The sequence below is a fragment of the Podarcis filfolensis genome, assembly GCF_964270895.1.
Source record: "Podarcis filfolensis genome assembly, contig: HAP1_SCAFFOLD_273, whole genome shotgun sequence".
NCBI classification, from domain to species: Eukaryota; Metazoa; Chordata; class Lepidosauria; order Squamata; family Lacertidae; genus Podarcis; species Podarcis filfolensis.
The window spans coordinates 7,501-33,520 of NW_028149344.1; the positions used below are offsets into that span (position 1 = coordinate 7,501).

The 26,020-nt window shown below is 39.1% G+C and overlaps 1 protein-coding gene across 1 annotated transcript; it reads right to left on the reverse strand.

Annotated features, from left to right (window-relative positions):
- Positions 1 to 4,816: 4,816 nt before the first annotated feature.
- Positions 4,817 to 26,020, reverse strand: LOC310755113 (coiled-coil domain-containing protein 183-like). Its single transcript, XM_083631790.1, has 10 exons — positions 25,920 to 26,020; positions 23,293 to 23,415; positions 21,692 to 21,823; positions 21,552 to 21,606; positions 18,013 to 18,113; positions 16,801 to 16,961; positions 15,469 to 15,634; positions 10,611 to 10,742; positions 7,620 to 7,713; positions 4,817 to 4,974 (listed from the first exon to the last, which is right to left on the reverse strand). Exons 1-10 carry the CDS (start codon positions 25,953 to 25,955, stop codon positions 4,832 to 4,834), a joined length of 1,143 nt encoding a protein of 380 aa, XP_083487916.1. The 5' UTR covers positions 25,956 to 26,020; the 3' UTR covers positions 4,817 to 4,831.

The following is a 26,020-nucleotide window of genomic DNA, read 5'->3' on the forward strand; positions in this document are numbered from 1 at the left end:
TTATTCATATTCTTCCTCTTCTCCCTATTCCTTCCTATTCCTATTCACATTATTATTATTATTATTGTTATTGTTATTATTATTATTATTATTATTATTATTATTATTATTCCTCTTCTTCCTATTCCCTCACATTATTCACATTATTATTATTATTATTATTCCTCTTCTTCCTATTCCCTCACATTATTCACATTATTATTATTATTATTATTCCTCTTCTTCCCATTCCCTCACATTATTCATATTATTCACATTATTATTATTATTCATCTTCTTCCTATTCCTTCCTATTCCTATTCACATTATTATTATTATTATTATTATTATTCCTATTCCCTCACATTATTCACATTATTATTATTATTATTATTATTATTATTATTATTATTATTATTCTTCCTCTTCTTCCCATTGCCTCACATTATTATTATTATTATTATTATTATTCCTATTCTTCATATTCATTCCCTTTATTCCTATTATTATTATTATTATTATTACTCTTCTTCCTATTCCCTCACATTATTATTATTATTATTATTCCTATTCCCTCACATTATTATTATTATTATTATTATTCCTATTCCCTCACATTATTATTATTATTATTATTATTCCTATTCCCTCACATTATTCACATTATTATTATTATTATTATTCCTCTTCTTCCCTCACATTATTATTATCATTATTATTATTATTCCTATTCCCTCACATTATTATTATTATTCCTCTTCTTCCTATTCCCTCACATTATTATTATTATTATTATTATTATTATTATTCCCATTCCCTCACATTATTCCTATTATTCACATTATTATTATTATTCTTCACATTCACTCACTGTTATACTGGACTCCCTTGGCGAAGCGCCGCTGCAGCGCCTGGTTCATGGACTGCAGGCCGGGCGGGATGGGCTTCTCCCGGGCCTGGCCCGCCTCCGAGCCCACCAGCTTCTTCAGGGCCGAGAACATCCCGGCTTCGCCTCAGAACCGTCGCCTCAGAACGACGCCGACGCCATCTTGGGCCTCCTGCTTCTTCTCGGCGACGACTTCCGGCCACGGACGGCGGCCGGAGAGGGACAAAATTAAGCCCGCAGCCAATCAGGAGGCGGAGAAGCGAGAGGAGGCGGGACAAAGGACGGGAAGCCGCCGCCATTTTGGGCCTCCTTCTTCTTCTTGGGGATGACTTCCGGCGAGGGACGGCGGCCGGAGAGGGACAAAGTTGACGCCGCAGCCAATCAGGAGGCGGAGATGGGAGAGGAGGCGGGACAAGTGACGGGCGGCAGCCGCCATTTTGGGCTGTCTTTTCCCTCGCTTAGCAACGGCGTGACAAATTCCGGCAACTGAAAAGTGACAGAGTTGAAGCCGCAGCCAATCAGGAGGCGGAGAAGGGAGAGGAGGCGGGACAAGTGACGAGAAGCCGCCGCCATTTTGGGCTGTCTTTCTCCTCGCTTAGCAACCGAGTGACGAGTTCCGGTGAGGGACGGCGGCCGGAGAGGGACAAAGTGGAAGCCCGCAGCCAATCAGGAGACGGAGAAAGGAGAGGAGGCGGGGTGATAGGATGACGGGCAGCCGCCGCCATTTTGGACTGTCTTTTCCCTCGCTTAGCAACGGCGTGACGACTTCCGGCGACTGAAAAGGGACAGAGTTGAAGCCGCAGCCAATCAGGAGGCGGAGATGGGAGAGGAGGCGGGACAAAGGACGGAAAGCCGCCGCCATTTTGGACTGTCTTTTCCCTCGCTTAGCAACGGGGTGACGACTTCCGGCAACTGAAAAGTGACAGAGTTGAAGCCGCAGCCAATCAGGAGACGGAGAAAGGAGAGGAGGAGGGATGATAGGATGACGGGCAGCCGCCGCCATTTTGGACTGTTTTTTTCCTCGCTTAGCAACGGCCGACAACTTCCGGCGACGGACGGCGGCCGGAGAGGGACAAAGTTGAAGCCGCAGCCAATCAAAAGACGGAGAAGGGAGAGGAGTAGGAGGGACAAGTGACGGGCAGCCGTCGCCATTTTGGACTGTTTTTTCCCTCTCTTAGCAACGGCGTGACGACTTCCGGCAACTGAAAAGGGACAGAGTTGAAGCCGCAGCCAATCAGGAGGCGGAGAAGGGAGAGGAGGCGGGACAAGTGACGAGAGGCCGCCGCCATTTTGGACTGTCTTTTTTCTCGCTTAGCAACGGAGTGACGAGTTCCGGCCCAGGACGGCGGCCGCTGAGGGACAAAGTTGATCCCGCAGCCAATCAGGAGACGGAGAAAGGAGAGGAGGCGGGATCTTAGGGTGACGGGCAGCCGCCGCCATTTTGGGCTGTCTTTTCCCTCGCTTAGCAACGGGGTGACGACTTCCGGCGACTGAAAAGGGACAAAGTTGAAGCCGCAGCCAATCAGGAGGCGGAGATGGGAGAGGAGGCGGGACAAGTGACGGGCGGCGGCCGCCATTTTGGGCTGTCTTTTCCCTCGCTTAGCAACGGGGTGACGACTTCCGGCGACTGAAAAGGGACAGAGTTGAAGCCGCAGCCAATCAGGAGACGGAGAAAGGAGAGGAGGAGGGATGATAGGATGACGGGCGGCCGACGCCAGTTTGGACTTTTCCATCGCTTAGCAACGGCGCTACGAGTTCCGGCGACGGACGGCGGCCGGAGAGGGACAAAGTTGAAGCCGCAGCCAATGAGAAGACGTTGAGAGGGAAGGAGGCGGGACAATTCGACGACGTGCTAAGGGCGAAGATTGGCAAGCCGGGCGGCAGCGGCGGCCATCTTGGAGGAGGCAACTGCTGAGGGGGGATTCCAGCCAATCAGACGCCGGGGAGGGGAAGCGAGGAGGGACAATTGGCGTGAAATGGCGCGGAGGGGGAAATGACGTGATAGGGACGTAGCGCGGTCGCTAGGCAACAGGGGGAGGGGGCGTGGCTGGCGTTGAATTGACGTGACATTTCCCTCATATAGTAAGTAAGATAAATAACAGATTATTATTATTATTTATTGTGGTTCTAGTCGCTAGGCAACCGCGGCCGCCATCTTGTTTCAGCCCGTCGCTAGGCAACCGCGGCCGCCATCTTGTTTCAGCCCGTCGCTAGGCAACCGCGGGGCCGGCGGCCATCTTGCTAGAGGCGACCCGACAGCGGAACGAGACTAAGGCGGCCGGCGAGGGCCAAACTTCCCAGCCTTTTTCCCAAACGCGTCCTTCTTTTCTTCTACACAGACCCCGAAAGGGATGGTTATTGATAGTAATAATATTAATTAATTAATTAATTAATTATTAATATTATTTAATCAATATTAACATTATTTAATATTAATTATTAAATAACTATTATTATTTAATGTTAATTTAATATTAATATTATTTAATGTTTAATATTAATATTATTTAATTAATAATATTAATTAATTAATTGACTAATTAATCAATTAATGGGCTTTTGGGAGGCTCCCCTCGGCTTCTGCTCGACCGCCTTGTGTTCTTGGTCCCCGATCGGCTGGTTGCGGTCGACGGCGAGGCTTAAAAATAATAAGAATATTAATTCATTAATTGACTAATTAATTAATTAATGGGCTTTTGGGAGGCTCCCCTCGGCTTCTTCTCGACCGCCTCGTTCTTGGTCCCCGATCGGCTGGTTGCGGTTGACGACGATGCTTCAAAAATAATAAGAATATTAATTAATTGATTGATTGATTAATTAATTAATAAATTAATAAAAATATTAATTAATTGATTAATTAATCAATTAATGGACTCCCCTCGGCTTCTTCTCCACCTCCTTGGTCTTCATCCCAGATCAGCTTCACGCCGAGACGTAACTGCGCTTGCCAATGACGATTAATAATAATCATCATCATCGTCATCATTAATTGTAAGAATATTTATTAACGAGTTAATTAATTAATTGATCGACCTTTTTTTTTTTGGAGGCTACCCTGGGCTTCTTGGTCCGCCTTGATCTCTTGTCCCGGGGATATTAGCTGCGGTCGATGACGATGATTAATAACAATAATAATAAATAATAATTAATAATTAATAATATTTATTAATTGGTCAATGAACTAATTAAGGGACCACCTTGAGAACCTTGGTCTCTTCTTCCCCATCAGCTTCAAGCCGGGGATGTATCTGCGGTCGACGACGGCGATTAATAATAATAATAACTAATAATAATGATAATAATTAATAATTAATAATATTGATTAATTGATCAATGAACTAATTAAGGGACCACCCTGAGAACCTTGGTCTCTTGTTCCCCATCAGCTTCAAGCTGGGGATGTATCTGCGGTCGATGACGACGATTAATAACAATAATAATAATTAATAATAATAATAATTAATAATAATATTTATTAATTGATCAATGGACTAATTAAGGGACCACCCTGAGAACCTTGGTCTCTTGTTCCCCATCAGCTTCAAGCCGGGGATGTATCTGCGGTCGACGACGACGATTAATAATAATAATAATAATTAACAATAATAATAATAATAATAAATAATATTTATTAATCGATTAATGAACTAATTAAGGGACCACCTTGAGAACCTTGGTCTCTTCTTCCCCCATCAGCTTCAAGCCGGGGATGTATCTGCGGTCGACGACGACGATTATTAATTATTATTTATTTATTTATTTATTTATTTATTAAAGGACCTTTCATTAATTAATTTTAATTACTTAAATTAATTAATGAAAGGTCCCCTCCCCCGGGCTTCTTCTCGACCGCCTTGCTCTTGTTCCCCATCGGCTTCAAGCCGGGGATGTATCTGCGGTCGACGACGACGATTAATAATATGAATATTCTTTATTGACGAACCGATTAAGTAATCAATTAATTAATTAATTAAGGGACTTTTTGGCGGCCCCCCGGGGCTTCTTCTTAACGACTTTGGTCTTGTCGCCAATCAGCTTCAGGCCTTGCTTCTTAATTTCCTCCCTTCCGGGAATATAGCTGTGGTCGATGTCGGCGAAGTTGAAGGCCTCTGGAATTATTAGAAATATTATTAGAAATATTATTAGAAATATTATTAGAAATATTAAATAATAAATTAAATAATGATATAATATAAATAATATAAATAATATAATATAATATAATATAATATAATATAATATAATATAATATAATTAGAAATATTATTAGAAATATTATTAGAAATATTAGAAATATTATTAGAAATATTATTAGAAATATTATTAGAAATATTAAATAATAAATGAAATAATGATATAATATAAATAATATAAATAATATAATATAATATAATATAATATAATATAATATTATTAGAAATATTATTAGAAATATTAGAAATATTATTAGAAATATTATTAGAAATATTAAATAATAAATTAAATAATAATATAATATAAATAATATAAATAATATAATTATAATATAATATAATATAATATAATATAATATAATTAATAATAATAGAAATAAAATAATATAAATAAGAAATTAAATAATAAATTAATAATAAATAATAAATTAAATAATAAAAATATTGAAAGCTTCTGCCGAGAGAATGCGTATTAATGATATGAATGGATAGGAATATGAATAATATGAATAATAAAAATGGAAGGCCTCTGGCGGAAAAAGAGGAATTATTAGAAATATGATTAGAAATATTATGAGAAATATTATTAGAAATATTAAATAATAAATTAAATAATAATATAATATAATATAATATAAATAATATAATATAATATAATATAATATAATATAATATAATATAATATAATATAATATAATATAATAATAATATAAATAAAATAATATAAATAATAAATTAAATAATAATTTAATAATAAATAATAAATTAAATAATAAATTAAATAATAAAAATATTAAAAGCTTCTGCCGAGAGAATGCCTATTAATGATATGAATGGATAGGAATATGAACAACATGAATAATAAAAATTGAAGGCCTCTGGCGGAAAAAGAGGAATTATTAGAAATATTATTAGAAATATTATTAAAAATATTATTAAAAATATTAAAATCTCCCATTTCCCCCTATATGGGCAGCTTCTGCCAAGAGAATGCGTATTAATAATATGAATGGATATGAATATGAATAATATGAATAATAAAAATTGAAGGCCTCTGGCGGAAAAGAGGAATTATTAGAAATATTATTAGAAATATTAGAAATATTAAAAATATTAAAAATATTAAAAATATTAAAAATCTCCCATTTCCCCCTATATGGGCAGCTTCTGCCGAGAGAATGCTTATTAATAATATGAATGGATAGGAATATGATTAATATGAATAATAATATAATAATGCTATTAAAATGAATGCTTATTAATGATATTAATAATATGAATGGATATTAATATGAATGCCTATTAATAATGTGAATGTTTATTAATAATAGTCATAAAATAAATAATATTAATAATATTGATGCTTTTTAATAATCTTAATAAAATGAATGCTTACTAATAATATTAATGTGAATGCTTTTTAATAATATTAATTCTATTAATTCTATTAATAATTATCTATTCATAATATCCATTCATATTATTAATATCATTAATAAGCATTAATGAGCATTCATTAATATGAATTAATATTAATATGAATTCATTAATAATATTATAATAATTATATTGTTCATATTCATATTCATTCTTATTATTAATAGGAATTAATTTTACTAATATTATTAAGAAGCATTCACATTATTCATATTATTCATATTATTATTCATATTATTGACATTATATTATTAATAATATTAAAAAACATTTCCATTATTAATATCAATAAGCAATATTATTCATAAGCACTCACATCATTAATATTATTAATATTCATATTCATTCATATTAATATTATTCATAAGCATTCATATGATTCATATTAATAAACATTCACATTATTAATACTATTCATATTCATATTCATTCATATTAATATTATTCATAAGCATTCATATGATTCATATTAATGAGCATTCACATTATTAATACTATTCCTATTCATATTCATTCATATTAATATTATTCATAAGCATTCATATTATTCATATTAATGAGCATTCACATTATTAATACTATTCATATTCATATTATTAATCGGCCTCCATTTAATTAATATTATTAACGAGCATTCATTAATATGAATTAATATTAATATGAACTCATTAATATGAATAATAGGAATAATAGGAATAATACGAATGCCCCCATCTCCCTGAGTCCGAATGGTTATTTAATTAATATTATTAACGAGCATTCATTAATATGAATTAATATTAATATGAATTTATTAATAATAATAATAATATATTATTATTATTATTATTATTATTATTATTATTATTATTATTATATTATTATTATTATTATATTATTATTCTATTATAATAATTATTATTAATTATTATTAATCGTTATTAATCAGCCTCCATTTAATTAATATTATTAATGAGCATTCACATCATTAATATTATCAATATTTATATTCATTCATATTGATATTATTCATAAGCATTCATATTATTCATATTATATTATATTATAATATATTATAATATTATAATAATTATTATTAATTATTATTAATCAGCCTCCATTTAATTAATATTATTAATGAGCACCTCGGACGTCTTCGTCGTCCTCCAAGGCGATCCTCAGGTTCTGGGGTTCCTCCCTGGTACTTTCTTCCAGAACGTTCCGCACCTGGACGAAGGTCTGGGGAGAAAAGAGCGGCTTAATGATTAGCTCGTTATTAATTAATTAATATTTATATTACATGGATTCATTAATATTTATATTACATGCATTCCTATATCACATTATATCTTACCTGACCTAATACGTGATTACACCGCATATGGTATTATGTTAATTATTATCTATATTATTAGATTATAATTATTAGATTAAAGATTCACGTTGTTAGATTAGAATCATTTACAATTCTAGTTATTTATATAATTATTTAATTATGTTTCTATTATGTTGTATTTATATATTATATTATATATTATATAAATTATAATATATAAATTATATATTATATTATATATTATATAAATATATATATATTTACTTATATATAATTTAATTATTACTTTAATTATTTTTCATTATCTTTCATTATTTAATTATTACTTTATTAATTATTATTAATGATGAACTTTAATTATTACTGTAATTATCTGATTATTAGGACGCTACATTTCCTAATATTCCTCTATTCATCATTCTCTTCTATTAATATTATCTATTGATTATATATATTAATTCTATTAATATTATCTATTAATTATAACGGACTGCCTGTCCGTCTTCCGGCGCCTGGTGCTACAATTCCCAACCTTTCCTTGAATATTCTGATTATTATTACGCTACATTTCCTAATATTCTTCTATTAATCATGCTATTCTATTAATATTATCTATTAATTATATATATTAATTCTATTAATATTATCTATTAATTATATATATTAATTCTATTAATATTATCTATTAACTGTAACGGACTGCCTGTCCGTCTTCCGGCGCCCGGCGCTACAATTCCCAACCTTCCCTTGATTATTCCGATTATTCTTACGCTGCATTTCCTAATATTCTTCTCTTCATCATTCTATTCTATTAATATTATCTATTAATTATATATATTAATTCTATTAATATTATCTATTAATTATAACAGACTGCTTGTCCGTCTTCCGGCGCCTGGCGCTACAATTCCCAACCTTGCCTTGCGTATTCTGATTATTATTACGCTACGTTTCCTAATATTCTTCTATTCTTCTATTAATGACAATAAAGATATTATTATTATTATTATTATTATTATTATTATTATTCATTCTATTCTATTATTCTATTCTATTAATATTATCTATTAATTATAACAGACTGCCTGTCCGTCTTCCGGCGCCCGGCGCTACAATTCCCAACCTTGCCTTGCGTATTCTGATTATTATTACATTTCCTAATATTCTTCTATTAATCATTCTATTCTATTAATATTATCTATTAATTAATAGCCTGTCTCCCTGCGCCTGGCGCTACAGTTCCCAACCTGTCTATATTCCTGCGCCTGTTATATTATGTGAATGATTATTTATATTATTTATATCTATATTAATTAAAATTATTAGATTATAATCGTTATTAATTAATTAATCTTCATATCAATTGCGTTGATTATTATTATATCGTATTATGTCTTATCTTATATATGATTACAAGATATATTGTGTGAATTATTATTTTTATGATTTATATCTATATTAATTTAAATGATTGGATTATAATCGTTATTAATTAATTAATATTTATATCAATTGCGTTGATTATTGTATCGTATTATATCTTATCTTATCTTATATATAAGATTACAATATATATTATATTGTGTGAATGATTATATTATATTATATTATATTATATTATATTATATTATATTATATTATATTATATATTCCTTGAGTATTCTTATTATTATTACGCTACATTTCCTAATATTCTTCTATTAATCATTTTATTCTATTCTATTCTATTAATATTATCAATTAATTATAACAGCCTGCCTGTCCGTCTTCCTGCGCCTGGCGCTACAATTCCCAGCGTCACCCGGGGGGAATTGGCTTATTAATATTATGCTACATTTCCTAATATTATTCTATTAATTATTCCCCGCCGGTCTGTCTGCGCCTGGCGCTACAGTTCCCAACCTATCTGCGCCTGGCGCTACAGTTCCCAACCTATCTGCGCCTGGCGCTACAGTTCCCAACCTATCTGTTCCTGGCGCTACAGTTCCCAACTTCTCCGGCGCCTGGCGCTACAATTCCCAACCCGTCTCCCTGCGCCCGGCGCTACAATTCCCAACCTATCTGTCTGCGCCTGGCGCTACAGTTCCCATCCTATCTGCGCCTGGCGCTACAGTTCCCATCCTATCTGTCTGCGCCTGGCGCTACAGTTCCCAACCTATCTGCGCCTGGCGCTACAGTTCCCATCCTACCTATCTGCGCCTGACGCTACAGTTCCCAACCTATCTGCCTGCGCCTGGCGCTACAGTTCCCATCCTATCTGCCTGCGCCTGGCGCTACAGTTCCCAACCTGGTGCTACAATTCCCAACCTGCCTTCCTGCGCCTGGCGCTACAGTTCCCAACCTGTCTCCCTGACCTGGCGCTACAGTTCCCAACCTGTCTTCCTGCGCCTGGCGCTACGGTTCCCAACCTGGCGCTACAGATCCCAACCTGTCTGCCTTCCTGCGCCTGGTGCTACAGTTCCCAGCCTGTCCGTCTCCCTGCGCCTGGCGCTACAGCCTGGCGCTACAGTTCCCAACCCGTCGGCCTGCGCCTGGCGCTACAGTTCCCAAGCTTCCGGCGCCTGGCGCTACAATTCCCAACCTGTCCGCCTGCGCCTGGCGCTACGGTTCCCAACCTGGCGCTACAGTTCCCAGCCTGTCCGTCTCCCTGCGCCTGGCGCTACAGTTCCCAGCCTGGCGCTACAGTTCCCACCCTGTCCGCCTTCCTGCGCCCGGCGCTACAATTCCCAACCCATCTGTCTGCGCCTGGCGCTACAGTTCCCAACCTGTCTCCCGGCGCCCGGCGCTACGTTTCCCGCACCTCATTGCTCTCCTCCTTGCTGAAGTCCAGGCGCAGACCGGGCGCCGCCGCCACCTTCATCAGGTGCACCAGGCGCCCCTCGCAGAACAGAAGCTTCCGGAAGACGTCCCAGGATTCGCCCCGGAAATCCTCCTATAGGGGAAAGGGGGGAGTTTGGGAACTATAGTATGGCGCACTGGGAACTATAGTATCGCCCACTGGGAACTATAGTATGACTCACTGGGAACTATAGTATGGTGCACTGGGCGCTATAGTATGGTGCACTGGGAACTATAGTATGGTGTACTGGGAGCTATAGTATGGGGTACTGGGAACTATAGTATGGAGCACCGGGAACCATAGTATGGTGTACTGGGAACTATAGTATGGCGCACTGGGAACTATAGTATGGTGTACTGGGCGCTATAGTATGGCTCACTGGGCGCTATAGTATGATGCACTGGGCGCTATAGTATGGTGCACTGGGAACTATAGTATGGTGCACTGGGAACTATAGTATGGCGTACTGGGAAGTACAGTATGGAGTACTGGGAACTATAGTATGGTGCACTGGGCGCTATAGTATGGTGTACTGGGAAGTATAGTATGGCGCACTGGGAACTATAGTATGGCTCACTGGGAACTATAGTATGGTGTACTGGGAAATATAGTATGGCCAACTGGGAACTATAGTATGGTGCACTGGGAACTATAGTATGGCTCACTGGGAACTATAGTATGGTGTACTGGGAACTATAGTATTGTGCACTGGGCGCTATAGTATGGCTTACTGGGAACTATAGTATGGTGCACTGGGCGCTATAGTATGGTGTACTGGGAACTATAGTATGGTGTACTGGGAAATATAGTATGGTGTACTGGGCGCTATAGTATGGTGTGCTGGGAACTGTAGTATGGCTCACTGGGAACTATAGTATGGCGCACTGGGAACTATAGTATGGTTCACTGGGAACTATAGTATGGTGCACTGGGAAATATAGTATGGCGCACTGGGAACCATAGTATGGTGTACTGGGAGCTATAGTACGGTGTACTGGGAACTATAGTATGGTGCACTGGGAACTATAGTATGGTGTACTGGGCGCTATAGTATGTTGTACTGGGAACTATAGCATGGCGCACTGGGAACTATAGTATGTGCACTGGGAACTATAGTATGGTGTACTGGGCGCTATAGTGTGGTGTACTGGGCGCTATAGTATGGCGTACTGGGAACTATAGTATGGCGCACTGGGAACTATAGTATGGTGAACTGGGAACTATAGTATGGCGCACTGGGCGCTATAGTATGGTGTACTGGGAACTATAGTATGGCGCACTGGGAACTATAGTATGGCGCACTGGGAACTATAGTATGGTGTACTGGGAACTATAGTATGGCGCACTGGGAACTATAGTATGGTGTACTGGGCGCTATAGTATGGCTCACTGGGCGCTATAGTATGATGCACTGGGAACTGTAGTATGGCTCACTGGGAACTATAGTATGGCTCACTGGGAACTATAGTACGGCTTACTGGGAGCTATAGTGTGGTGTACTGGGAACTATAGTATGGTGCACTGGGCGCTATAGTATGGTGCACTGGGAACTATAGTATGGCGCACTGGGAAATATAGTATGGCGCACTGGGAGCTATAGTATGGCTCACTGGGCGCTATAGTATGGTGTACTGGGAGCTATAGTATGGGGTACTGGGAACTATAGTATGGAGCACCGGGAACTATAGTATAGTGCACTGGGAACTATAGTATGGCTTACTGGGAACTATAGTATGGTGCACTGGGAACTATAGTATGGTGCACTGGGAACTATAGTATGGTGCACTGGGAACTATAGTATGGCTCACTGGGAACGATAGTATGGTGCACTGGGCGCTATATTATGGTGTACTGGGAACTATAGTATGGCGCAGTGGAAACTATAGTATGGTGCACTGGGCGCTATAGTATGGTGCACTGGGAACTATAGTATGGCTCACTGGGAAATATAGTATGGTGCACTGGGAACTATAGTATGGCGCACTGGGAACTATAGTATGGTGCACTGGGAACTATAGTATGGTGTACTGGGAACCATAGTATGGCTCACTGGGCGCTATAGTATGGTGCACTGGGAAATATAGTATGGTGCAGTGGGAACTATAGTATGGCTCCCTGGGCGCTATAGTGTGGTGTACTGGGAAATATAGTATGGTGCACTGGGAACTATAGTATGGCGCACTGGGAACTATAGTATGGCTCACTGGGAACTATAGTATGGTGCACTGGGCGCTATAGTGTGGTGTACTGGGAACTATAGTATGGCGCACTGGGAACTATAGTATGGTGTACTGGGAGCTATAGTATGGTGTACTGGGAACTATAGTATGGCCCACTGGGAACTATAGTATGGTGCAGTGGAAACTATAGTATGGTGCACTGGGCGCTATAGTATGGCGCACTGGGAACTATAGTATCGGCCACTGGGAGCTATAGTATGGTGCACTGGGCGCTATAGTGTGGTGTACTGGGAACTATAGTATGGAGCACTGGGAACTATAGTATGGCTCACTGGGAACTATAGTATGGTGAACTGGGCGCTATACTATGCTGTACTGGGAACTATAGTATGGTATACTGGGAACTATAGTATGGTGTACTGGGAACTATAGTATGGTGCACTGGGAGATATAGTATGGCTCACTGGGCGCTATAGTGTGGCACACTGGGAACTATAGTGTCGCCCACTGGGCGCTATAGTATGGTGTACTGGGAACTATAGTATGACTCTCTGGGAACTATAGTATGGCGCACTGGGAACTATAGTATGGTGCACTGGGAACTATAGTATGCGCACTGGGAACTATAGTATGGTGCACTGGGCGCTATACTATGGTGTACTGGGAACTATAGTATGGCCCACTGGGAACTATAGTATCGCCCACCGGGCGCTATAGTGTGGTGTACTGGGAAATATAGTATGGAGCACTGGGAACTATAGTATCGCCCACTGGGCGCTATAGTGTGGTGTACTGGGAACTATAGTATGGTGTACTGGGAAATATAGTATCGCCTACTGGGAGCCATAGTATGGTGTACTGGGAACTATAGTATCGCCCACTGGGAACTATAGTATGGTGCACTGGGCGCTATATTATGGTGTACTGGGAACTATAGTATGGCGCAGTGGAAACTATAGTATGGTGCACTGGGCGCTATAGTATGGTGTACTGGGAAATATAGTATGGTGCACTGGGAACTATAGTATGGCCCACTGGGAACTACAGTATCGCCCGCTGGGAACTATAGTATCGCCCACTGTGAACTATAGTGTGGTGCACTGGGCGCTATAGTATGGTGCACTGGGAACCATAGTATGGCCCACTGGGAACCATAGTATGGCCCACTGGGAGCTATAGTATGGTGTACTGGGAAATATAGTATGGCCCACTGGGAACTATAGTATGGTGCACTGGGAACTATAGTATCGCCCACTGGGAACTATAGTATGGTGTACTGGGAAATATAGTATGGCTCACTGGGAACTATAGTATGGTGTACTGGGAACTATAGTATGGCTCACTGGGAACCATAGTATGGCTCACTGGGAACTATAGTATGGCGCACTGGGAACTATAGTATGGCTCACTGGGAACTATAGTATGGCTCACTGGGAACTATAGTATCGCCCACTGGGAACTATAGTATGGCGCACTGGGCGCTATAGTATGGCCCACTGGGAACTATAGTATGGTGCACTGGGAACTATAGTATGGCGCACTGGGAACTATAGTACGGCTCGCTGGGAACTATAGTATACCCCACTGGGAGCCATAGTACGACCCACTGGGAACTATGGTATACCCCACTGGGATCTATAGTATCCCCCACTGGGATCTATAGTACGGCTCGCTGGGATCTATAGTATACCCCACTGGGAACTATAGTATGGCTCACTGGGAACCATAGTACGACCCACCGGGAACCCCAGTATGGCTCGCTGGGAACCATAGTATGGGAACTATAGTACGGCTCGCTGGGAACTATAGTATACCCCACTGGGAACTATAGTATGGCTCACTGGGAACTATAGTATACCCCACTGGGAACTATAGTATGGCTCACTGGGAACTATAGTATACCCCACTGGGAACTATAGTATGGCTCACTGGGAACTATAGTATACCCCACTGGGAACTATAGTATGGCTCACTGGGAACTATAGTATACCCCACTGGGATCTATAGTACGGATCACTGGGAACTATAGTATACTCCACTGGGAACTATAGTATACCCCACGGGGATCTATAGTATACCCAACTGGGAACTATAGTATGGCTCACTGGGAACTATAGTACGGCTCACTGGGAGCTATAGTGTAGTGTACTGGGAAATATAGTATGGAGCCCTGGGAACTATAGTATGGTTTACTGGGAAATATAGTATGGCCCACTGGGATCTATAGTATGGTGCACTGGGAACTATAGTACGGCTCACTGGGAACTATAGTATCGCCCACTGGGAGCTATAGTATGGTGTACTGGGAACTATAGTATCACCCACTGGGAACTGTAGTATGGCGCACTGGGAACTATAGTATGGTGCACTGGGCGCTATAGTATGGTGTACTGGGAAATATAGTATGTCTCTCTGGGAACTATAGTATGACACTGGGAACTATAGTATGGGAACTATAGTACACCCCACTGGGATCCATAGTATACCCCACTGGGAACCATAGTACGGCTCACTGGGAACCATAGTACGCACCCTGCGAACTACAGTTCCCACATTCGAACCGAACGGTGGCGCGGCGCCTGCCCGAACTACAACTCCCAGCGCCCCAGAGCGCCCTTTGGGAACCGTAGTTCCCCTACCTGCCCGGCCACCGGGACGCCGCACAGCCGCACGGCCAGGTTGTTGACCCCGTTCTCGAACCGCAGCAGCAGCTCCTGGCTGTGGGAAACGTAGCGCCGCGCCTCCGCCAGGCGCCGGCTCTCCTCCGCCAAGGCGGCGCCCAGTTCCTCCGCCAGCTTCCGGGAGCTGCGAAGAAAAGCGCCCGGTTTGGATTCTGCGGGTTATTAGTGATTGATCGAGAGCCCCGAAGCCATTAATAATAATAATAATAATAATAATAATAATAATAATAATAATAATTAGTATTAGTATTAGTATTAATATTAATAATAATAATAATAATGGCGGGTTATTAGTGATTGATCGACAGCCCTGAAGCCATTATTATTATTTTATTATTATTATTATTATTATTATTATTATTATTATTATTATTATTATTATTGGTGGGTTATTAGTGATTGATTGACAGCCCTGAAGCCATTATTATTATTATTATTATTATTATTATTATTAGTATTAGTATTATTAATAATGGCGGGTTATTAGTGATCGACAGCCCCGAAGCCATTATTATTATTATTAATAATAATAATAATAATAATGGCGGGTTATTAGTGATTGATCAACAGCCCCGAAGCCATTATTATCATTATTATTATTATTATTATTATTATTATTGTTATTGTTATTGTTATTGTTTGGATTCTGCGGAGCCTGAGGAACTCCCTGCCACATGAATAGGCTAATAATAATAATAATGGCGGGTTATTAGTGATTGATCGACAGCCCAGAAGCCATTATATTTTTATTATTATTATTATTATTATTGGTGGGTTGTTAGTGATTGATCGACAGCCCTGAAGCCATTATAATAATAATAATAATAATAATAATAATAATAATAATAATAATAATAATATCTTTATTGTCATTGCCCCCTCTCAGGGACAACGAAATTACTTATATAATAATTATAATAATAATAATAATAATAATAATAATTTTATTATTATTATTATTATTATTATTATTATTATTATTATTATTGGTGAGTTATTAGTGATTGATCGGCAGCCCTGAAGCCATTATTATTATTAGTAGTAGTAGTAGTATTAGTATCAGTATTAATAATAATAATAATAATGGCGGGTTATTAGTGATTGATTCTGCGGAGCCTGAGGAACTCCCTGCCACATGAATAGGCTAATAATAATAATAATGGCGGGTTATTAGTGATTGATCGACAGCCCCGAAGCCATTATTATTATTATTATTATTATTATTGTTTGGATTCTGCGGAGCCTGAGGAACTCCCTGCCACATGAATAGGCGAGACTCGAACCCGGTACCTGAGGGCGCCCGGCGCCCGGTGGAACTTCAGCGCGGCGCGTTCCAGTTCCAAGGCCTTGAGGCGGGACTGGAGCTCCCGGCGGCGCCGCTCGCACTCGGCGATCTGCTGGCGCAGGTCCTCCTCCGACTTGCGCTGGGCCAGGAAGCGCCCGGCGATGTCCTGCGGGGTGATTGATTATGGGTTATTGATTATTGGCGGTTTATTGGTGATTGATTATATTGTATTATTATTATATTATTATAATATTATTATATTATATTATATTATATTATATTATATTATATTATATTATATTATATTATATTATATTATTATTTATATTATTATAATATTATAATATTATAATATATTATTATTATTATTATTATTATTATTATTATTATTATTATTATTATTGGCAACCAATTCTTAGGCTCTTATTGATTTTATTTCTTTCTCTCTTCAATTTCCAGCCAATTTTTTTTTTCCAATTCACAACCAATTCTTGGTATTGATCTGATTTCTTTCTGGTTTCTTTCTTAAATTTCATATTTTTAATTATTATTATTATTATTATTATTATTATTATTATTATTATTATTATTATTATTAATATTATTAATATTATTAATATTATAATTATATCATAATATTATTATATTATATTATATTATATTATATTATATTATATTATATTATATTATATTATTATTATTATCATTATCATTATTATTATTATTGGCAACCAATTCTTGGTATTGATCTGATTTCTTCTCCTTATTTTTATTTTTATTTTTATTTATTTTATTATTATTATTATTATTATTATTATTATTATTATTATTATTATTTATTATTATTATTAATTATTATTATTATTATTTATTATTATTATTATTATTATTATTATTATTATTAATTTATTTATTATCTTTCTTCAATTTCTTCTCCTTCTTCTTCTTATTATTATTATTATTATTATTATTATTATTATTATTATTTTTGGCAACCAATTCTTAGGCTTTTATTGATTTTATTATTGGCAACTAATTCTTGGTATTGATCTGATTTCTTTCTTCCTTCAATTTCTTCTTCTTATTTTTATTATTATTATTATTATTATTATTATTATTATTATTATTATTATTATTATTATTGGCAACCGATTCTTAGCCTTTTATTGATTTTTCCCTTCAATTTCCAGCCAATAATCAGTATTGATCGGCGATACCCAGAGGTGGGAGCACTGGACGGCCGCCTTGATCTTCTCCACTTCCGCCGTCACCAGGCCTTGGTACTCAATCTGCGCCTTGGACGCTTCCAGCCGGGCGCCTGGCGGGAGAGAGAGAGAGGAGGTGACCGGGCGCCGCGCGCTACAACTCCCAAGCGCAACGGCGTGCGCTACAACTCCCAGGAGGTGACCGGGCGCCGCGCTACAATTCCCAGGAGGTGACCGGGTGCCGCACTACAACTCCCAGGAGGTGACCGGGCGCCGCGCTACAATTCCCAGACGCTGACCAGTCACCACGCCCTACAACTCCCAGGAGGTGACCAGGCGCCTCGCGCTACAACTCCCATGCTGTATGTGAGTTGTAGCATCAGGGAGCCGACCAGGGGGCAATCTGGCGCCACGCTACAACTCCCAGGTGCTGACTAGGCGCCTCGCCCTACAACTCCCAGGAGGTGACCGGGCGCCATGCTACAACTCCCAAGCGGGACGGGGGCTGAGCAGCGGCTCTTGCCTACCTCTCCTGAGGGAGGGGGTGGCAGCCTTGCTGGCGGAGTGACCGGGCGCCAGGCGCTACAACTCCCAGGAGGTGACCGGGTGCCGGGTGCTACAACTCCCAAGCGCAACAGCGCGCTACAACTCCCAAGCCGGGCGGGAGACAAGCTTACCGGGTGGCTGGGTGCCTCATGCTACAACTCCCAGGAGGGGACCGGGCACCATGCGCTACAAATTCCAGGTGGCGACCGTGCGCCGTGCGCTATGACTCCCAAGCAGGATGGACACCGAGCAGCGGCCCTTGCTTCCCTATCCTAAGGTAAGGAGAGAAGGTGGCCGGGCGCCTCATGCTACAACTCCCAGGTGTTGACAAGGCGCCACGCGCTACAACTCCCAGGCAGTGACCAGGCGCGTCGCGCTACAACTCCCATGTGCTGACCAGGCGCCTCACGCTACAACTCCCAGGTGTTGACCAGGCGCCGCACGCTACAACTCCCAGAGGGTGACCAGGCGCCACGCGCTACAACTCCCAGGTGGTGACCAGGCCTTGCTGGCAGAAAGAGGCAAGGGGGCGACCTGGCGCCGCGCGCTACAACTCCCAGGTCTGACCAGGCGCCACGCGCTGCAACTCCCAGGGGGTGACCAGGCGCCACGCGCTACAACTCCCAAGTGGTGACCAGGCGCTGCGCTGCAACTCCCAGGAGTGACCGGGCGCCGCGCTACAACTCCCAGGTAGTGACCAGGCCTTGCTGGTAGAAAGAGGGAAGGGGCGACCTGGCGCCGCGCTACAACTCCCAGGTGGTGACCAGGCGCTCCCATGCTGGATGGGAGTTGTAGCATCAGGGAGCTGACCAGGCGCCACGCGCTACAACTCCCAGGCGGTGACCAGTCGCCTCGCACTACAACTCCCGGAGGGTGACCAGGCGCCACGTGCTACAACTCCCAGGTGGTGATCAGGCCTTGCTGGCAGAAAGAGGGAAGGGGGCGACCTGGCGTCGCGCGCTACAACTCCCAGGTCTGACCAGTCGCCTCGCGCTACAACTCCCAGGTGGCGACCAGGTGCCTCGCGCTACAACTCCCATGCTGGACGGGAGTTGTAGCATCAGGGAACTGACCTGGCGCCACGCGCTACAACTCCCAGGAGGCGACCGGGCGCCGCACTACAAGTCCCAGGAGGGGACCGGGCGCCGCGCACTACAACTCCCAAGCACGACTCCCATGTATGACTCCCGCGCGCTACAACTCCCAAGCGGGATGGGGCCTTGCCTACCTCTCCTGAGGGCAGCCTTGCTGGCGAGTGACCGGGCGCCGGGCGCTACAACTCCCAGGAGGTGACCGGGCGCCACGCGCTACAACTCCCAAGCACAACAGCGCGCTACAACTCCCAACTCTCATGAGTGAGGCGGCAGGCAGCCTTGCTGGCAGAGAGCGGGAGCGGAGTTACCGGGCGCCGCGCGCTACAACTCCCAGGCGGCGACCGGGCGCCACGCGCTACAACTCCCAAGCGCGACTCCCACGTCTAACTCCCACGCCCTACAACTCCCAAGCGGCATTGCTGGCAGAGAGGGGACCGGGCGCTACAACTCCCAGGAGGGACTGGGCGCCGCGCGCTTCAACTCCCAAGCGCAACAGCACGCTACAACTCCCAAGCGGGACGGGGGCCGAGCAGCGGCCCTTGCTTCCCTATCCTAAGGTAAGGAGAGAGGGTGGCCGGCCGCCTCATGCTACAACTCCCAGGAGGGGACCGGGCGCTACAACTCCCAGGAGGGACCGGGCGCCACGCGCTACAACTCCCAAACACAACAGCGCGCTACAACTCCCAAGCAGGATGGGGGCCGAGCAGTGGCCCTTGACCGGGCGCCTTGCGCTACAACTCCCAGGTAGTGACTGGGCGCCGGGCGCTACAACTCCCAAGCGCAACAGCGCGCTACGACTCCCAGGCGGGGCGGGAGACAAGCAGCGGCCCTTGCCCACCTCTCAGAAGCTAAGGAGAGAGGGTGGCCAGTCGCCTCGCTCTACAACTCCCAGGCGCTGACCGGGCGCCACGCGCTTCAACTCCCAGGGGGTGACCAGGCGCCGCGCTACAACTCCCAAGTGGTGACCAGTCGCCACGCGCTACAACTCCCAGGTGGCGACCAGTCGCCACGCGCTACAACTCCCAGGAGGTGACCGGGCGCCGCGCTACAACTCCCAGGCGCTGACCAGTCGCCACGCGCTACAACTCCCAGGTGCTGACCAGGTGCCTCGCGCTACAACTCCCATGCTGGACGGGAGTTGTATCATCAGGGAGCTGACCAGGCGCCTCGCGCTACAACTCCCAGGTGGTGACCAGGCGCCACGCGCTACACCTCCCAGGCGCTGACCAGGCGCCTCGCGCTACAACTCCCAGGAGGCGACCGGGCGCCGCGCTACAACTCCCAGGTAGTGACCAGGCCTTGCTGGCAGAAAGAGGGAAGGGGGTGACCTGGCGCCGCGCGCTACAACTCCCAGGAGGTAACCGGGCGCCTCGCGCTACAACTCCCATGCTGGACGGGAGTTGTAGCATCAGGGAGCTGACCAGGCGCCACGCGCTACAACTCCCAAGTGGTGACCGGGCGCTGCGCTGCAACTCCCAGGAGGTGACCAGGCGCCGCGCTACAACTCCCAGGCAGTGACCAGGCGCCTCGCGCTACAACTCCCAGGTGCAGACCAGTCGCCTCGCGCTACAACTCCCAGTCGCTGACCAGTCGCCTCGCGCTACAACTCCCATGCTGGACCAGTCGCCTCGCGCTACAACTCCCAGGTGGTGACCAGGCGCTCCCATGCTGGATGGGAGTTGTAGCATCAGGGAGCTGACCTGGCGCCACGCGCTACAACTCCCAGGACGTGACCGGGCGCCGCGCTACAACTCCCATGTGATGACCAGGCGCCGCGCTACAACTCCCAGATGCTGGACCAGTCGCCTCGCGCTACAACTCCCAAGTGCTGACCAGTCGCCACGCGCTACAACTCCCCGGCGCCGACCGGGCGCCGGGCGCTACAACTCCCAGGCGCCGCCCCATCCTTACCTCTCGCCCCCTCGCGTCCCATCAGGGCAGGGAAGTCCATGTCCCGCCGGCCTTGCTGGAGGGAGAGGAGAGCGCAGTGGTTAGAGCTGGCGGGCGCCGCGCTACGTTTCCCGCGCTACGTTTCCCGGGCGCCGCCTCACCAGGGTCCGGCGGTGGCGCTCGGTCGCCTCCTTGGTCCGGATCCTCTCGATCTGCTTCTTCTGGGCGCCCAGGGCGTTGTCCCGGAACTTCTTCTCGGCCACCAGCTCCGTCTCGGTGTGCAGCATGTCGGCCTGTCGATCAATTAATAATCATTAATTAATTAATTAATTAAATTAATAATTATTAATGAATTATTCTTATTATCAATGAATTATTATTCTTATTCTTATTATGATTAATGATATAAGAATAGGATAGGATAGGACAGGATAGAAATATTTTGGAATATGATCATTAATAATCATTATGAATTATTATTATTAGTGAATTATTATTATTCATGAATTATTATTATTATTATTATTATTATTATTATTATTATTATTATAATATAGGACAGAATAGAATTAAAATATTTTGGAATAGGATAATTAATCATCATTATTCATGAATTCATGAATTATTATTATTCGTGAATTGTTATTATTCATGAATTATTATTATTATTATTATTATTATGATTATGATTAATGATATAAGAAAAGAATAGGAGAGGACAGGATAGAATTAAAATATTTTGGAATAGGATAATTAATAATAATTATTAATGGATTATTATTATTAATGAATTATTATTATTATTATTATTATTATTATTATTAGGTATGATTAATGATATAAGAAAAGAATAGGAGAGGAGAGGATAGAATTAAAATATTTTGGAATATGATAATTAATAATAATTATTAATGGATTATGATTATTAGTGAATTATTATTATTATTATTCACGAATTATTATTATTATTATTATTAAGTATGATTAAGGATATAAGAATAGGAGAGGACAGAATAGAATTAAAATATTTTGGAATAGGATAATTAATAATCATTATGAATGGATTATTATTATTCATGAATTATTATTATTATAATTATTCATGAATTATTATTATTATTATTATTATTATTATTATTATGTATTATTAATGATATAAGAATAGGATAGGATAGGACAGGATAGAATTAAAATATTTTGGAATAGGATAGTTAATAATAATTATTAATGGATTGTTATTATTATTATTAATGAATTATTATTATTATTACTATGATTAGTGATATAAGAATAGGATAGGATAGGATAGAAATATTTTGGAATATGATCATTAATAATCATTATGAATGAATTATTATTATTATTAATGAATTATTATTATTATTATTATTATTATTATTATTATTATTATTAAGTATGATTAATCATATAAGAATAGAATAGGAGAGGACAGGATAGAATTAAAATATTTTGGATTAGGATAATTAATAATCATTATGAATGGATTATTATTATTAATGAATTATTATTATTATTATTCATGAATTATTATTATTATTATTATTATTATTATTATTACTTATTAACTAATAAATAATACTTAAAATAGAATTAATAATATTTCAAGTATTATTATTTTTTACATATTTTGACTGCGTCAGACCAGCTACCTACTTGAATCTATCTATCTATATCTATTCTATTATTATTATTATTAATATTATTATTATTAATATTAATATTATTATTATTATTCTCTCACCTGGGCGGCCTCCATGGCTTCGGTCGTGTCGAGGGTCATGAGTCGCACGCCTTGCAGCTCCACCTGGTAGACTTCCACCCGCCTCTGCAGGTCGTCCAGGATGACGGGCAGGTGGGCCAATTCCTGAGGGGGAAATAATAATAATATTAATAATAATAATAATAATAATAATAATAATAATAATAATAATAATAATAATAACAACAACAACAACAATATTAATAATAGGAGGGGGCAGATCCAAAGACTGGCTAAAAATAATGTAATATAATAATGTAATAAGTGCCAAGTACATTTGGGAGGTTAATAATAAAATAATAATAATAATAATAACAAAATAATAATAATAATAATAATAATAATAATAATAATAATAATAATAATAATAGGAGGGGCAGATCCAAAGACCGGCTAAAAATAATGTAATATAATATTGTGATAAATGCCAAGTACATTTGCGAGGTTAATAATAAAATAATAATAATAATAATAACAAAATAATAATAATAATAATAATAATAATAATAATAATAATAATATACCCCATGATTATTAATAAATAGATAAATTGTATATATACCCCCCCACCCTCCCCAGCCGGAGGAGGGTGGGATGATATATATACCCTTAATACAATTAATAATAATATTAATATTAATAATAATAATAATAATAATAATAATAATAATTAATTTCTCGAGGGGACTGCAGATCGTTTCATTCTTATTCTGATTCTTCCTTCATTTCCACGTTGATTTATTAATCTTTAATAATTAATCAATCAATCAATCAATCAATCAATTGTATATAATGCAACCGGTACTAAAAACAACCGAGAATAAAAACGAGCTGAATGTATGCAAGGTAAAAACAAGATTAAAATACGATTAAATAATAATATTCTTCCTTCATTTCCACGTTGATTTATTAATCTTTAATAATCAATCAATCAATCAATCAATCAATTGTATATATACCCCCCACCCTCCCCAGCCGGGCTCAGGGCGGCTGACAACCGAGAATAAAAACGAGTTGAATGTATGCAACGTAAAAACAAGATTAAAATACGATTAATTAATAATATTTATTATTATTATTATTATTATTATTATTATTATTATTATTATTATTATTATTATTATTATTATTATTAATCCCATGATTCTTAATGAATACAGTCCGGGCAGTTTCTCGAGGGGACTGCGTATCGTTTCATTCTGATTCTGATTCTTCCTTCATTTCCACGTTGATTTATTAACCTTTAATAATACATAAAAAATAATAAATAATAAATAATAAATAATAAATAATAAATAATAAATAATAAATAATAAATAATAAATAATAAATAATAAATAATAAATAATAAATAATAAATAATCATACCTTCCTAGCAGGGCGGCTGACAACCAATAATAAAAACGAGTTGAATGGATACAACGTAAAAACAAGATTAAAATACAATTAAATATTATTATTATTGTTTTTATTATTATTATTATTATTATTATTATTATTATTATTATTATTAATAATAATAATTTGTTAATATCCCATTAATATTATGATGAATACAGTCCCATGGAGTTTCATATTAATATTAATATAATATAATATAAATTAATATTAATATAAACATATTAATATTAAATTAATAATAATAATATTAATAATAATAATAATAATAATTTGTTAATATCCCAGTAATATTATTTTATTAATGATGAATACAGTCCCATGGAGTTTCAGGGTGGGACTGTCTATGGCTTCATTCTTCTTCTTCTTCATCATCTTAATTTATTAATTTATTAATTTATTAATTTATTAATTTATCAATTTATTAATTTATTAATTTATTAATTTATTAATTTATTATTTTCCATATTATTACTATTAATAATAATAATAGGAAGGAGAACGGAGCGGGGAAAAAGAGAATACAACTTAATATCAGGATTAAAAGACATGAAACCAATTGCATATTAATATTAAATTATTATTATTATTATTATTATTATTAATAATAATAATAATAATAATAATAATAATAATTTGTTAATATCCCATTAATATTATTATTATGAATGATGAATACAGTCCCATGGATTTCAGGATGGGACTGTATACAGCTTCATTCTTCTTCTTCTTCCAATTGCATATTAATATTAAATTATTATTAATAAAATTATTATTAAATAATAATAATAATAATAATAATAATAATAATAATAATAATAATAATAATTTGCTAATATCCCATTAATATTATTATTAATGGTGAATACAGTCCCATGGAGTTTCAGGGTGGGACTGTATATGGCTTCATTCTTCTTCTTCTTCTTCCAATTGCATATTAATATTAAATTATTATTAATAAATTATTATTATTTAATAATAATAATAAATAAATAATAATAATAATAATAATAATAATTTGCTAATATCCCATTAATATTATTATGAATGATGAATACAGTCCCATGGAGTTTCAGGGTGGGACTGTCTATGGCTTCATTCTTCTTCTTCTTCCAATTAATATTAAATTATATTAATAAATTATTATTAAATAATAATAAATAATAATAATAATAATAATAATAATAATAATAATAAATAATTTTATATACGTCTCTCAGCACGTCCAGCATCTTCCGGTACAGCATGTTGGCGTGTTCGGCCGTCGCGATTCGCACCCGGGTCTTCTCCACGCTGTTCTCCAGCCGGCGGA

What these genes read in the sequence shown, in the direction of transcription:
- LOC310755113 (XM_083631790.1), bottom strand. Translation starts at nt 25,955, where the DNA reads ATGCTGTACCGGAAGATGCTGGACGTGCTGAGAGAC. An exon ending in TGCTGGACGTGCTGAGAGAC is followed by an intron (nt 23,416 to 25,919) that starts GTATATAAAATT and finishes TTTCCCCCTCAG; the next exon opens with GAATTGGCCCACCTGCCCGT. An exon ending in GCGTCCCGGTGGCCGGGCAG is followed by an intron (nt 10,743 to 15,468) that starts GTAGGGGAACTA and finishes TTTCCCCTATAG; the next exon opens with GAGGATTTCCGGGGCGAATC.